General features: G+C 40.6%; 1 protein-coding gene across 1 annotated transcript; it reads right to left on the minus strand.

Moving 5' to 3' along the window:
• Positions 1 to 1,138: 1,138 nt before the first annotated feature.
• Positions 1,139 to 4,050, minus strand: GPR141 (G protein-coupled receptor 141). Its single transcript, XM_081079654.1, has one exon. The coding sequence runs from the start codon at positions 3,677 to 3,679 to the stop codon at positions 2,771 to 2,773; it is 909 nt and encodes a 302-aa protein (XP_080935780.1). The 5' UTR covers positions 3,680 to 4,050; the 3' UTR covers positions 1,139 to 2,770.
• Positions 4,051 to 15,619: the final 11,569 nt, after the last annotated feature.

The raw sequence follows: 15,619 nt of genomic DNA on the forward strand, positions 1-15,619 counted from the left end.
TATGCTTCTATAACTTTGATTTGATGTTTTAAGATTCCACATACTATATATGATATATATATATATACACACACATATATCTCACATCTTCTTTATCCATTTATCCATTGATGGACACTTAAGTTGTTTCCGTATCTAGGCTATTGTGCATAATGCTATAATGAACATGGGAGTGTAGAAATCTCTTTGAGATCTTGTTTTCAATTTCGTTGGATATATATCCAGAAATTAGATTGCTGGATCATCTGATAGTTCTATTTTTTAATTTTTTGAGGAATCTTCATACCGATTTCCATAGTAGTTATACCAATTTACATTCCCACCAACAGTGCACAGGATTCCCTTTTCTTCACATCCTCTTCAACATTTGTTAACTCTTGTCTTTTTGACGAAAACCATTCTAACAATGGGAGGTGATATCTCATTGTGGCTTTGGTTTATATTTCTCTGATGATTAGTGGTGTCAAACACCTTTTCATATACCTATTGGCCATCTGTATGTCTTCTTTGGAAAAATGTCTGCTCAGTTCCTACCCATTTTTAACCAGATTTTTTCTTTCTTTTTCAGTTGAGTGAGTTTTTTTTAATATATATTTTGGACATTAATCCTTTATCAGATATATGATTTGCAAATATTTCCTCCCATTTGGTAGATTGCCTTTTCAGTTTGTTGACAATTTCCTTGGCTTTTGAATCTTACTTGTTTATTTTTGCTTTTGTTGCCTGTGCTTTCAAATACAGAGCAAGACCTGAGAATTCTTTATTGTGCAAACAGCTGTGTGCAAGGCCCCAGCCACCAAATGCTAGCAGTACTTTCTTTTCATTGAAACATCCAAAAATGGCCTGAGAGGCCATTGTCACCCTGACTCCTGCATGATTTCATTTTCATAGTAATTAGAGACAAAGCACGGGCACGTTGAAAATTTTAGTTTATTCTGTAAATATTGATGAATAAGATATTTTATATTATGGCATATTGCATTTCTATATTTCGAGTAACATTTCTTATAGACCCACAGAAATAGGCCTTTCATTATTGTATACAATAATATAGAAAAAAAGCATAATTGCCTGACCTCACATATTTAAAATGTGGAAAAATTATAATACAATCTACAAGCTAACAGATATTATGATAGTAAGACACAGATATATAAGAAGAGAAACTTGATGTAATTCCTATAAGTATTTTTTTTTAATTTTTAAATATTTTGCTATAATTATTGCCTTATAAATTTTATGAGTGTTACAAATTTTCTTAACATTTTTATGCGCTTAGACATTTTCTTAAAAATGTTATGGGCCAAAGTGAGGAAAATAAAAAACTAAGAAAAATTGGAAATGAAGACAAATAAGAAGTACAAAATATAATTTAAAAGACAACAAAGGATACAGAAATGAAAACTTAAAACAGGAAGAAATTTGGGAACAAGTCATATACAGTATGCTGTTGCTTTTTCTTCCTCAAAATTAATTTTTATGACTCAGTCATTTTAGTAATCATAGAAACTCACAGGATATTTCTTACTTATCTGATGAATTTGTGGATTCATACAGTATAGCAAATTAAGAAAAATCTTTGAATCTTGAACATGTACACTGCTGGGGGGATAAAAACCTTAATTCATTCAGTTCTATTCCTACCATGAATTGCTTCAGGTTTTCTGAAGCATTGAATATGAAAGTGGATCAGTTCCTTGGAAAGTTTTGAAAATATGAAACTTTAAGGGGAATAATAGAAATATGGGCAGGACGGAAGAAAACCTATAAGCCTATGTATCAATTTAGCAGCCTGATCTCATAATCTAATGATTTTTCTACGTATTTCTCAAAAGTTCTATTTTAAAGAATATCCTTTTCATTTATTTAAAGACATAACTTTGAGGGTTGAAGGGAACTCTAAAGATTACAGTATAACTTTCTGTCTTCAAGGAAAATCTAAATTGCTTGTCGACCAAGAAAGTCTTCAAAAATAGAAAAGGGAAAAAATTTTAATCACTTCCCGTGGGAACTCATTTTCATGCCTAGCAGCATATTGGTCAGGAATATTCTGTTACACTCTCACCGTTATTTAGATATGTTCAAGAAGTTCTGTAAGGATTTTTGGAGATATTGAGGGAGTGGACCCAAGTCCTTAAACTTGACCTTTCAAAGGATAAATCTAGATAACCTTATAGAAGTAGGCCAGGAAGAGTTCTGTTTCTGTTGATTTCTACATAAGTGACTTCCGACCAAAGTTATGATAATCTAGAAAAGTGTCTTACTGTTCTCCCCCCTTACCTGCTTTTTGTCAGGAGGTGAGTTGAATGGACGTCTTATCTGGTTAGCAAAGTAGCGTTTGTGGCTTTGGAGTTGAATCACGGCCAGCATTAATTTACCTAAGGTTTTAAGTGAAATGAAAAGAACTACAGGGCTGAGTCCTGGCCAAAGCTTAAGAAAAGACCATGTTTTCAAACTGAGGGAACTAGCATAAGCTCATAAAGTTCAGAAACCATTAGACCCACAGTGCTTGGATGGGCCAAGTAGACCTTTTGTGATTGGAAAAGAATGTACTATTGCAACTCCAGGTGGACTGAACATCACTGGTCTTTGGATGGGTATCCGTACACGGCAGGGATTACACAAAGACTGGAACGAATGCTCTGACCTCATGTAGTCCTTTTGTGTGGCTGCATCGAGCCCTGGCTTTCATCAGTAGTGAGAGAGCATTCCTGCCTCCCTATAGCCATTTTCACTCCCAGTGTTCGGGAGGCCAATCCGAATGCTATGGCTAACGGCACAAAAGGCAACGCCACAGGTCGATTATCTTCTGCTTAAACCAGTGGCTTCCCCCAAGAACGAAGAGCAGCAAATCAAAGCAGCTGATCGCTGTTACACTCAAGAAGACTTCATTGTAAAACGCCGCGTCGTCGTCGCAGTGATTTGAGTGGGCCACCGTGTACAAGTAATAGAGCCTGAAGAACTGGTAGGGGAGGAAGCAGATAAAGATGACCCCAATGAAAAACAGGTTTTTCACCTGGGCCCAGAACTCCTGGTGGGAGAACAAGGAGTGGCGTAGCTTGCGCACCATGGACATGGTTATGAAGACCTGGAGGACCAAGAGCACCGCCGCAGTGGCAATGACCACAGTGACGATGAGGTAGTTGACCACCTGCACGGAGGGATGCGCCAGCTCCTTGTGGAACCGGAAGCACTGCCGCTCCTCATACTCCTCGTTGTTCCCGTACTGAGAAACGATCAGAGGCACCATGATGACGACCACCAGCAGCCACATGGCAGTGCTGGCGGCCACGGCGTGCAGCTTCCTGTAGAACTCCACTTTGTCCTTGCGCTTGAAGAAGATGAGGTACCTGATCACCAGGATCACCACGTAGAACAGGAAGGTGAGGTACATGTGGACGTGCAGCATGGCGCTCACGAGCTTACAGAAGGACAAGCCGAACACCCACTCTTTCCTGACGAGGTAGGTCAAGCGGAAGGGCACGGTCAGCAGGAACACGCTGTGCACCACCACCAGGTTGACGACGGCCGTGGTGGTCGCAGACCGCGTGTTCATTTTCGCCAGCAGGAACAGGATGGAGACGACCCCCGCCAGCCCTCCCACGAGCACTGCGCCGTAGAGCGTGGTTAAGTGGGACGTCAGTATGGGATCACACGAGGAACCGTTGTGGGCGGGCATACTTCAGGAGGCACCTGGAAGGGACAAAGCCCAGTGTAACTGACAAGCTTCCAGAGGTGTTCACGTCCCCCTGGCACTGGCAATGTGACTTCGGCACTCCTCTGTTTGCGTGACAGAAACTCCATGTACCTTAAGAATGAAGACTGCCGTTCCACTTATTCAATAGTGTTTGGGGATTTTGTTGGGTGTCCGATGGACATGTGTCCTGTTTGGGAGACCACCTCAGGGATGCTGTGGATGCCTGGTCATGGCATTGTACTCCAGAGGCTGGACATTAATGAATGCCAACTATAATTTTATGTGTATAATGTGATGGCTCGGTGTGAGGTCGGGGTGGTGGTGGATGGGGGGCGGGGGGTTCACGGTGTGAGGGATGTAAAAATAAAATAAAATAAAATAAAACTATAAAAAAAAAAAAGACTGCCGTTCCATGTCTGTCCACTCCAGACTGAAAACACGGAATAGCAACGATGCTGAATCTTTAATAGCTTAAAGACCTCCTGAGAGGGTCCCATAGACACACACACACACACACACACACACACACACACACACACACACACCACACGTAGTCAAGACAGTTCACCTAAAACTGACTTGCAGACCATGTGATGATGAAACACCGATACTACTATATCTCGAAAGCTGCTCATCCCTCTTTCTGGATTTCTCACTTTCCTATTTCCTTTACTGGGTTTATAGCAGATCCTATAGTTAGTTCATTCAGCATCCCTTCCAACCCTTTCTTGCCTGCCTTTCTGTACAGACTTTTTGCTTTTATGTGACCTAGTTTTTGCTAGTCTTGTCACACTACTGCAAAACTTGGAGGCAGAAGTGAGGCCAGTGAAGAATGTCAGTGTGACATTATCTCTAATCTCTCAATGAGAGATCAAGTCACTTGGCAAGACCATGGGGGATATTGGGTTGCTCTGGCACTAGGACCTAGTGCTACTCATCAGGGACTTCAGGAAGCTGTAGCCAGTCAGTGATGTTCCAGCTGTTAACCCCGTGGTAGTGTTGGATATTTTTCCCTAACTATGTGGATCATGGCTTTGTAGCAACCAAGCCTGGTTCCCAGACATTCCAAGATATTCTGTAAGCTATTAGCTTTTTAAAAAAATTTAAATATAATATTTTATTTGCATTTTTTTAAATTAAAGTTTATTGGGGTGACAATGGTTAGTAAAGTTACATAGATTTCAGGTGTACAATTCTGTATTACATCATCTATAAATCTCATTGTGTGTCCACCACCCAGAGTCAGTTTTCCTTCCATCACCACATATTTGATCCCTTTTATCCTCATCTACCACCTTCTTCCCCTCTTACCCTCTGGTAACCACTAAACTATTGTCTGTGTCTATGAGTTTTCGTTTCTTCATTTGTGTGTCTTGTTATTTTGTTGTTTTCAGTTTTATGTCCCCCATATCAGTGAAATCATATAGTTCTCGACTTTTTCTGTCTGACTTATTTCGCTTAGCATTGTAATCTCAAGATCCATTCATGTTGTCACAAATGGCACTATTTCATCTTTTCTTATGGCAGAGTAGTATTCCATTGTATATATATGCTACATCTTTATCCAATCATCTATTGAAGAACACTTTGGTTGTTTCCATGTCTTGGCCACCGTAAATAAAGCTGCAATGAACATTGGAGCACACGTGTCTCTATGGATAAATGTTTTCAGATTTTTGCGGGTAGATACCCAGGAGCGGGATTGCTGGGTCATATGGTAATTCTATTCGTAATGTTTTAAGGAACCTCCACACTGCCTTCCATAACGGCTGCACCAGTCTGCATTCCCACCAACAGTGTATGAGGGTTCCTTTTTCTCCACCTAATGAAGTTTTTAAAAATGTATGTAAATATTGTTCTCAAAAACAAACGTACATATAGTGGAGTATTTAGCTATAAGTATACAACTCATTGAATTGTAACAGAGTAAATATACTTTCACCAAAGAAAATCCCTGTCCTGACAACTAGCATCATACTGTACGTTTGTTTGCTTTGAATTTTATATAAATTCAGTCTCCTTTTATTGTGTGTGTCTAGCTTCATTCACTCAATATTGTATTTTGAGGTTCATTCATGTGTATAGTTTTAGTTCATTCTTATTGCAATATATTATATCATTCTATGAATATATCACAATTTATCCATTCTATTATTGATGGACAATTAAATAGTGTTATTTCCAGTTATAAGTGTATTATAAACAATGCTACTCTGAACAGTCTTATAAATATCTTTTGTAAAATAAGTATGCGTTCCTGTTGGGAATTTGCCTAAGTGTGGAAGTGATGGATAGTAGGGTATGCATATGTTCAGTTTTAGTAAAAACTGCAAACAGTTTGCAATATAAATTCCCACTAACAGTTGGGGAGAGTCTCAGTTGCTCCAGAATGTCAAGAATGCTCCGACTTTTCTGCCTTTTTTCATTTTTTTCATTGTCATAGATGTGGTTTTACTCTGTTCCTCTGATGAATAATAAAGATAAGCACATTCTCATATATTTGTTGGACACTTGGCTATCCTGGTTTTGTGATGTGCCTGTTAAAATCTTTTGCCATCTTTCTATTTGGTCATGTGCCTTTTTATTATTGATTTGTAGTAGTTCTTCATATAGCCTAGATATCACTCCTTTGTTGGATATATGTGTTGCAAATATCTTCTTCATTTTAATTTTCAGTATTTAATTGGTGTCTCTTTATTAATAGAACTAATTTTTAGTTAACCAATTTATCAAATTTTTCTTCAGAGTCAGCGCTTTCCTGTCCTATTAAGGAATCGTTTTCTACCCAAAGGCAATAAAGATAGTATGATGTGTTTTATTTAACTTTTTTTAAAATTATTTTTGGAATTCATTTTATAATCATGTACATTCCATGAAGAATTGATTTTTTATATAATACAAGGTAGGAGGCCATGATTAGTTTTTTCCCGTATGGCTAGCCAATTGACCCAGAATCATGAATTAGAAAGATCATCCTAATTCCCTCTAAACTGCAGTGTTACCTTTGCTATAAATTATGACCAGATATGACTCAACTTAGGTCATTTTAAGGACTCCACTATGGACTACTGGTTTATTGATCTACACGTGTGCAAATATACACTGTCTAAATCACCATTGTGATTTATATCAGGTATGTATAGTGTAGCTTTTCCAGCTTTCTTTTCTTTAAGATCACCTGAGCTATACTGACTTTCTATATCAATTATAGAAACTGCTTATAAACATTTCTGGGGTTTTTAATGGATTTGCTTTGAAATTATAGATATTGATAGCTTTCAGTATTGAGTCTGCTAGTCCCTGAACATAATATGTTCCTTCATTTTCTTATGTCTTCTTTAGTTTGTCTCATAAGTGGTTTTTAATAAATAATTATTAAATGAATGAAACCAAACATTAAAAAAAATAAACAGATAATCTATAAAAGAATTACAAATAAATCAGCATCAGACTTTTGACATATAGAATGCTGGGGAAAAAAATATGAACGGTTTTGAAAGACAACTTTGAATTTAGAATTCTGCTTTCAACCAAACTGTCATTCAAGAGGGAGAGAAGAGGAAAGATTTTCTGATCATGAACACACAGAAAACTTACCTCTCTCAGATCCTCCTTGAATTATTGGTGTGTATTCCAGCAAAATGAAAAAGGATGTATGAGATACCAAAAATATAGTAGTGAATCAGTATATAAATGAAACAAAATCACATCTAAAATATTACCCTCCCACACAATACTATAATGCCTGATGGTTTTAACATAGAGGGAAAATAAAAGAGAATTTGTATGTTAAGATTTTTGTCTTACTGGGAGGAGGTTAAAGGTAGTATTTACTGTACAGAAACAACTATATATATATATATATATATATATATATATATATACACACATATATATGATTTTAAATTATAAATATGATATATATATATATGATTTTGAATTCTTGATGAAAATTTAAGAATAATCACTTGGTAAATAGAAGTTGGTATGCCTTACAAACTATCAGAAAGGAAAATGGAATACAGTAAACCCAATAAATCCAAGCAAAGACAAGAAGGAAAAATAAACAGGAAACATGGTAAGTGACAAATTTAAAACGAAAACAATAAGTCCAAACTTATCTGAAATGATAATGAATATAAATTATATTCTGTTTAAAAAAAAATTATATTCTGTTTCTTCCTCCACTTATAAAAAAAAGAGAAATTATATACAACTCTGTGAATATGCTAAAAACCACTGATTTGTGTAATTTAAAACAGTGAACTATATGGTATATAGATTGTATCTCAATAAAGGCATTAAAGAAAGGGAGATAAAAAAAATGGTGTCTTAATGGGCCTCTAGTGATGAGGCAGAGGAGATTACCATTATCAATAAAGGGCAGGAATTAAAGTAGAATCCATGGTGCTGCGTGGCTGCCTGCATGTTGGGAGCAGAGCAGTGAAGTCTCACTCAGATCCCTAGGTGCCAGCTCGGTGGCCTTGGTGTCGGTAATGGGGAGCTTTGGGTGACCTGGCCAGACTCTTGTTAAAGTCCTGGTCCCACCAACCATGTCCTCCATTCCCCTTTGCTTCCCACTCCACCCCTGGCTTCACTTTCTCCTGCCACACGTTGAGCAGATAGGCCCAGGGGTGTATTCAGCCCCCTGATCATTCAGTGTGAGAGAACAAGCCCAACCCCAGTCATTCTCTCCCTAGCAGTCATTACCATCCTCTCCCTTGTTCGTTGTGGTCCTTCATACCCACCCTTGTCCCCAGGAATGAAGTAGCCACCAAAGTTGTATGATTCACGAATGTGTCTTCAGGGCCAGCGGAACACCTGCACCAGGGATCAGAAGGCAAAGTCATAGAATCTTAGCATTAGAGAGAAACCTGGACCTCATGGGTCCAACACGCCATTGAAACTGAGGAAGACACTGCAGCTCCCCCAGGCACCTCCGTGACCTCACCCAGGAGTCAGCAGCTAAATATCAGTTCTCTGTTCCAGTCCAGAAGTGTCCTCTACTGCAGGAGCTCTCCAGAGAGGGGAAAGCCAGCCAGCCAGTGGCACAGCCACACTCTGCGCCCACCCTCGTGTACCCCTCTGCAAGGACACCAGTGAGCAGCCAGGATGAGCCCCAGCTCCAGCCCAAAGAGGCAGAACAGTGAGAAAAGGTTGCTGGACAAATGGTTTTCCTGCCTTTGAGATTTCCTTAGAACAAACTACATTCTGTTATGTTCATCAAAAACAAATAGGATCATTCACTTGAATCATTCAGGGAAAACTAAGCAGCATTTCATCCAAAATATTTTGAGAAAAGATTCTGGAACGACAGCTTCACGCTAAGGACAGCCTCAGGGTAGGTTAAAGAAGAAAAATATGTCTGGAAACAGCAGAAGCCGTCTGGAAACAACAAAACAGAAATGTCAACTCTAAAAAAATCCATTTGAGGACATTATATGACTAAGGAACATGGAACCATCCCCCGCCCTTCTTTTCTTCGAGTTTTTGCTCTCACCGTCATCTTCCTAGACCTGTCCTATTTCTGAAGTTTGAAAGGAAACTCCTGGGTCTTCAACCAAAATTGTAAACAAAAAATGCTTGTGTAGACGATTTCAAGTGAACTTAGAGCTGTAGCCTCACTAATCAAAAACACCAGTTCCAACTGCCAGCAGCATTTGGGGTTCGAGCTCTTATTTCTGCAGTCATTGTTTCTGACTGTACAGCTCCTGGTTACTCATAAGGGAAATGAAAGCTAAACGTGCGGCCCTGTGAGGTTGAAACTCAGAAGCTTTGTTTTCGTACCAAGCAAGAGCCACATTGCCTTGTCACTATTTTCCCTTCTCCAAACTAAGGAGCACTCTGAAGTCTTCCCATTCTGGGGAAGAGCTTTGCACTGACCTGTACGCCTGTAGGTACTAACGTGTTCTGTGAGTTCTGATCCTTACACGTCCCCCCACCTCCTTAATGGGGATCTTGCTGCAAATATCTTGTTACCCAAGGATTGTGCCATGTTCCCGGGGAATTTCAGTCTGGGGGTTTGTGTTCCTGGAATTCCCAAGTGCCCAGTGTTGCAGTGGTCTGGCCACCCTCACCACGTGATCTGGCCTACTTAACCCCTGCAACCCCAAAAGACAGAGAAAGACGTCTCAGGGAGCTGGCAAGGCAGGAGGGCTTCACACACACAGAGTTTGGTATTCAGCAGTGCTAGTAACTTGCTCACCTCTAAGCTTCCTTACAGCCCAACGAAGAACTGAAACAACTGTAATAAGGCAAAGAGAGGATGTCACTGGAGAAGGCTGTTTTTTCATTTTCATGTCACGCGATTCACTTAGGATGTGTTGCATTAAGATTATCACAAGCAGGGTTTCTTCCGTTCTGCCCCTTGATGACCATTTCTTGCATTTATTCAAATGCCCATCTTTTACATTATCTTCTTTTTATCATAATAACTACCAGGGTTTCGCTTCTTTCTCCTTTCTCAGTGTGTCTGTTTCTTTCTTTGTTTTTAATTTTATTACAAAAGAGAGGCAACTAAATTGCAGAAACTAAAGGAAACTTAGAAGATGAACTGAATTTTTCCACTCTTAAATATTTTAATGTATTTTCTGCTAGTATTTTTTATGCATCTATGTAACTAGTGAGATAGATAGTTATAATCACATTGTACCTCAATTTTCAGCCCATATTTTTCACTTGTAGTATAATTGAAGTACTTAGTCTTAAAGCTTCTATACTTTTAAATGACTACATAACATCTGATCACCTGGACATCTTCAACATTATTTAACCACATTTTCACTGATGGCGTGTTTCTAACTTACTGTTGTTATAAATAACTCTATGATAAACATTTTTGTAATTAAGCATCTTACATATTTTGGATTATTTTCAGAAGGTAGTAGCCACAAAAAGTGTTTTCATATGACATGAAATATTTGTGGATATAGGTTTAAAGTGCCAAATTACTAGACTGACAGGGACAAAATACTCAAGTAAACATTTTATTTCTGCTATCTAATTTGAGCTATTCCTATAAGTAGTTTTTTTTTGTTTGTTTGTTTTTAATACTTTATCCAAATGACTCCAGTGAGCTGTTCTTGTAGGCAGAATTCTGAAGTGAACAAAACAAGGGGCTGTGGGTAAAATACTTTCTCTTTAAACCTACGCCATATTCTCTGCCCTCAGCAAGCTAAGCTAACAATGAGGGAACGCTCTTCCAGAAGTTCTAGAGGTATTCTGTTCAAATCGTACCTTCCCTTCACATCTAAACAGAGTTCTGGAAAAATCGTTCATCTCTGTCTTGGAGCCCAATATAATCTGCCAACAAGTCCAGATGCCACAGAGATGACCTGGGGAGGACATGACTTTAGAGAACACGGAGCCTCTTTATTAAGGAAAAGATGGCATTTCATTTGAGAAGTAGCCAACATCTGTGGCTGAGAGGCACCAGCCCCCCGGGTGAATGTGAAATATAAGCTGACGCAAAGCGGGAAGCCCTTCCTCCAGTCACAGCTACTGAGAAGTGAGCCCGGCAATCGGTGGAGGCTCCCCCCGACCCCCAGTCCCAGGTGCCTCTGGGTTCATGCTTGGTCACCGACAGTGAATGTATCTATTCTAGCATGATCTGAAGGTAACAATAGCGGCCCTAGCCTTTGTTCCTGGAGCTGTGATGGGAATTTCACATCCATTACTTCTAATCCTCCCAAGATGTCTAGGAGGTGAGTGTTTTATCCCAAATATCAGATGAAAAAATTGAGGCTCAGGAAACAGGCATCTTGCCCAGGTTCACTCAGCTAAGAGGTGGTGCACGGAGACCCAGATCTTGAGTGCCACCTCCCAGGGGTGCAGCAATGCACAAGTCCTCCCCCCGTGACAGAAAGGGTACATCCCCGCTGTCGTCTGAGCCAGGGCGCTGCTGGGCAGCTGCTGTTGGTTTCTCCACTTTGCTGGTTCGTATCTCTACGACCAGTTACCACAGTGCTGAAAGGCAATTAATTTGAATGCAAGCTGGAGACTTGAGGGGGTAATTAAAATAGACCCACTCTGAAACCAATAAATGTTTGTGAAACAATTCATCAGATTGTAATATATTAGAAAATAAAACTACATTACCATTTAAATACCCACATTTAATTTGTCCTAGAGTCCTGAGCCCTTAATTCTTTTTCACTTTTTGAACTATAAGTCGCCAACTCCCCTTTTTTGCGATTGGAAATCACACCGAGACTTTGTTACGTGGCTCAACCCCAGGTAGGCCTAGCCCAGAGAGGACCCTGTCTAGCCATCGAAGGGCACAAGGTGCTGGCATCTGTAAGTGCCTGCTCCCTGGACTCAGGGATCCCTGGCTGAGCAGCTGGGGCGCAGCCCTCTCCTAGGAGCCTTCCCTCTGACTGCTTTTTTGCCTGGTCCCTGGCCCACTTCCCAGCTCCCTCTGCGTATTGAGCCTCCCTAAACCCCGTCCATCTTCCCCTACTCTGCCACTCCTATCTTCACTTCATGCCCTCATATTAATTTATATGTAGCTCTCTGACCAACGACCCTCCCAGGACCAGCCAGCCCCTGGGATGTTGGTTCCAGCCTGGCTCTAACATTCTTTAGGGCCTTCTTCCTCAGTTATTCCTGCCAGCCCTTGTTTCCCAGGGATGCTTCTGCTTCTCTTCATCCTTGCCTTATTTCTCATGGAAACCCTGGAGGATTCAAGCTTTGTCATGCTCTCATTCCCTCACTGCTTCCCTTCAAAGTATATCCCCTTGCCCTATCCCACAGGGACTAAAGTAGTTTCCTGTAGAAATTTCCAGTGTGGGAGGAGGTGCCACTTCCTTCATTTCCTGTATCATTCTCAGCCACTTTTGTCTTGGTCTGCTACCCAGCGCCTCTGCACTATACGTTCCAACCATGGCCAAGAAGAGCTCTAAGATTAGAAAATGGAGTCGCTGCTTACAGCAGTGACTCATGACTCTCATACGTGTGGCAAAGGGTAAGTGTCAGGATTCGGGGAGAGAAGAGCTAAGTTGCTGGGAGCATCTTGGTCCTCTATACAGGAAGACGAGAACCAGCTTGTTCATGATTAAACACAGATGAGATCCCTGTTAGATGTTACTATAGAATGGATAGATGAAGCTACTATTAACCACTAAGCTGAATGAGGGAAGAGGCACCAGCATCCAAACATGGGTCAGAAAACGTCTTGGCAGATTGTTGTACAGAAACACTCATCACTAAATCTGATGGTCAAGTAAAATGACCTGTCTAAGATTCTGTAATTTAACAAAGACCTGGCTTTTGCAGTCAGGTCTTACTCCACCTCTTCACTAACCTAGACTTCTACCTAGGTCCCAAACAGCAGAACTCCCTGCAATAGTCCCGCTGAGCAAGCAGCCAGAGGTATTTCTTTCTGATCTTCTGGCTGACCCTTCAGCTTCTTTAAAAGTCACAAAGACCAACATCAGTAGCTTCTCTGGGTTCTGACCACAGAATTTACTTCAGCCCTCAAGGGCCTTACAATAGAATACTCAGAAAGTACGTGGTCCTCACCGTTCCAAGACTGGACAGTGGGGAAAGGCATTTGCTAGAAATCTCAAACTTACGTCATTGATTTAGTTTCAGTATTTTTCCCCTGGACTATTTTCCCCTTAAATATTTTTTTTCATCTCAAATAACATTTTAGCATTGCAGTTCATATTCTGTATTTGTTCATTTATAGTTACAACTGCTATATGTAATGAGAGTAGAAATTATTTGCCTTTCCCATGTTTTCTGAGTAGGCTGGAATAGTGGGGCTGAATGTGGCCGGCCCCCAAAGAGATATGCCCAAGTCTTAACCCCAGAAACCTATGAATGCGACTTTATTTGGAAAAAGAATCTTTGCAGATGTGATTAATTTAGGGATCTCCAGATGAGATCAACCTGGATTGACCAAGTGAGCCCTAACCCAGTGACAAGTGTCCTTCAGCAAGGCTCACCAACATGGGACACAGAGGAGGCACACAGAGGAGGGACACAGAGAAGAGGAGAAACCATGTGAAGACAGACTCAGAGATCGCAGTGATGCAGCCACAAGCCAAGGAATGACTGGAGCCGCCAAAATCTGGAAAACACTGGAAGTTTTCCCCCTTAGAGCCCTCGGAGGGAGCACAGCCCTTCATTTTGGACTCGTAGGCTCCAAACTGTGAGAGAATAAATGTTTGGTGGTCATTTGTTAGGGCAGCTCTAGGAAACTAATACAGGTGGCTGTGGTTTTGGTGTTTTCATTGTACCGAGAGAAGAAAGTGATGTGTAGCAGAACCTCTGGGTCTGTAATGTCAGAACAACCCAGATCTGCATGGACATTTTCCAGTACAAACTGGCTGGGCTCTATATGTCAGCCTCCCCAGATTACAGGAGAAAGTTAAGCTCATCCGATGACTATTTACAAATAGTAGAGGTGGCTACTCGTCCTACCTCTAGTAATGTCCCCACGGCACTTGTCACGGAAGCCCACAGTGGGGCTCTGCTTGACATACTGTGTCTTCACATTCCAAGCTGCCAGTGGGCACCTGAAACTTCACAATATCCCTCAAGTTCTGTGAGCCAAACAGGTCTTCATGTTCTCCATCACCCTTGTGATCTCAGAAGAGCCAAGACTTAATGTGGATGAGCTCCTAGTACCAGTTCATCTCTCATTCCTGCTCAGGGCAAATGTCAGCTTTCCTTTGCCTTCCAGTCGCTTTTTCAAGAAGTTCCACAAAGGGATGTCACTCCATTCGTCTCAAGTCAGGACCACCAGCAGAAATGATTTTCTAGCACACATTTTCTCTGAAGCTTCTAGATTATCCCGAATCATCATTCTCTGTCTTCATAGCGTTGAAGACAACATCTAACTGTAAATGTTTCTGTTGATTTGTATGTTGATTGAGGATTTTCCTCACTGACAAGAATCTCCATGAGGGCAGTGACCACGACTGTTTAGTCCAGTATTAGTGTGATGCTGGGTACATAGCAAACACTAAATATTGTGTTGAATATTTGTTGAATTTAAGTCTTCTAATCTCTTTAACTCCATATGAATTTTTTAACGATGAAATTTTCAATATAATTGATCTATTTCATGCCAGAGAGAAGGAACACATTGCAAAGCTATGGAAGCAGGGGACTTATTTCCTGGTGTATTTATCACCTTTGAACAATTGCATTTAATTTAAGATGGTTATGTTTTCCCAAGAGATGTGTAAAGATGATATGTTAATGAATGAGGGACACAAAGTAAAAGCAGACACAGTCCTGTGCTCAGTAGCTTATAATGTAGTGAGGGAGGCAGAAGCGTGTGATGGGAATCCATGAAGGTAGAACGAGATGGTGCTTTGAGAGCAGAGTGGTGGGAGAACACGCTAAGCTGGGGGGAAGAACCCAGGAAGGCTTCAGGCGAGATGCTGCTTTTGAGGTGGAACTGAAGGATGGAAGGGATTTGGTAGGCTGGAAACGATTAGGGGAGAGAAGGAGGAGTCAGGAAACATCAGGGGATGGAACAGCAAGAGACACAAAGGACAGACACCAGACTCTGAAAGGTTTGTTAATGAATAATCCTTCGCTGTTACAGCCAATCAGCAAATACACAACCTCCACGTAGACTTTGATTATCTAGTCCTCGTTGTTCAGAGATGTCTTCATCTATGTAACTTATGGGGGGAAGGGAGGTGACAGTAAGGGATGTTATTTGTATTTATCTTTTATTGATTCTATTTTAGAACTTGCGCTTTAGACTAGAAGAAAGGAGCATAACTTTTTCCTTTTGTAGATTTGAAAGCAGCTCTCATTCTTCTGACAAGACCTCAGTCCACATTTTTCTGGGCCACATTCCCTGCTGATGGTTATTATGTGTTTAATAAATGCTGTAAATTTTAACCTTACTCAGAGACACACATAATTAAAAAGTCCCATTCGTAATCAGAGACACCCATG

The sequence above is a fragment of the Rhinolophus hipposideros genome, assembly GCF_964194185.1.
Source record: "Rhinolophus hipposideros genome assembly, chromosome: 18".
NCBI classification, from domain to species: Eukaryota; Metazoa; Chordata; class Mammalia; order Chiroptera; family Rhinolophidae; genus Rhinolophus; species Rhinolophus hipposideros.

Coding starts and splice junctions, on each gene's coding strand:
- GPR141 (XM_081079654.1), bottom strand. CDS start 3,679: ATGCCCGCCCACAACGGTTCCTCGTGTGATCCCATACTGACGTCCCAC.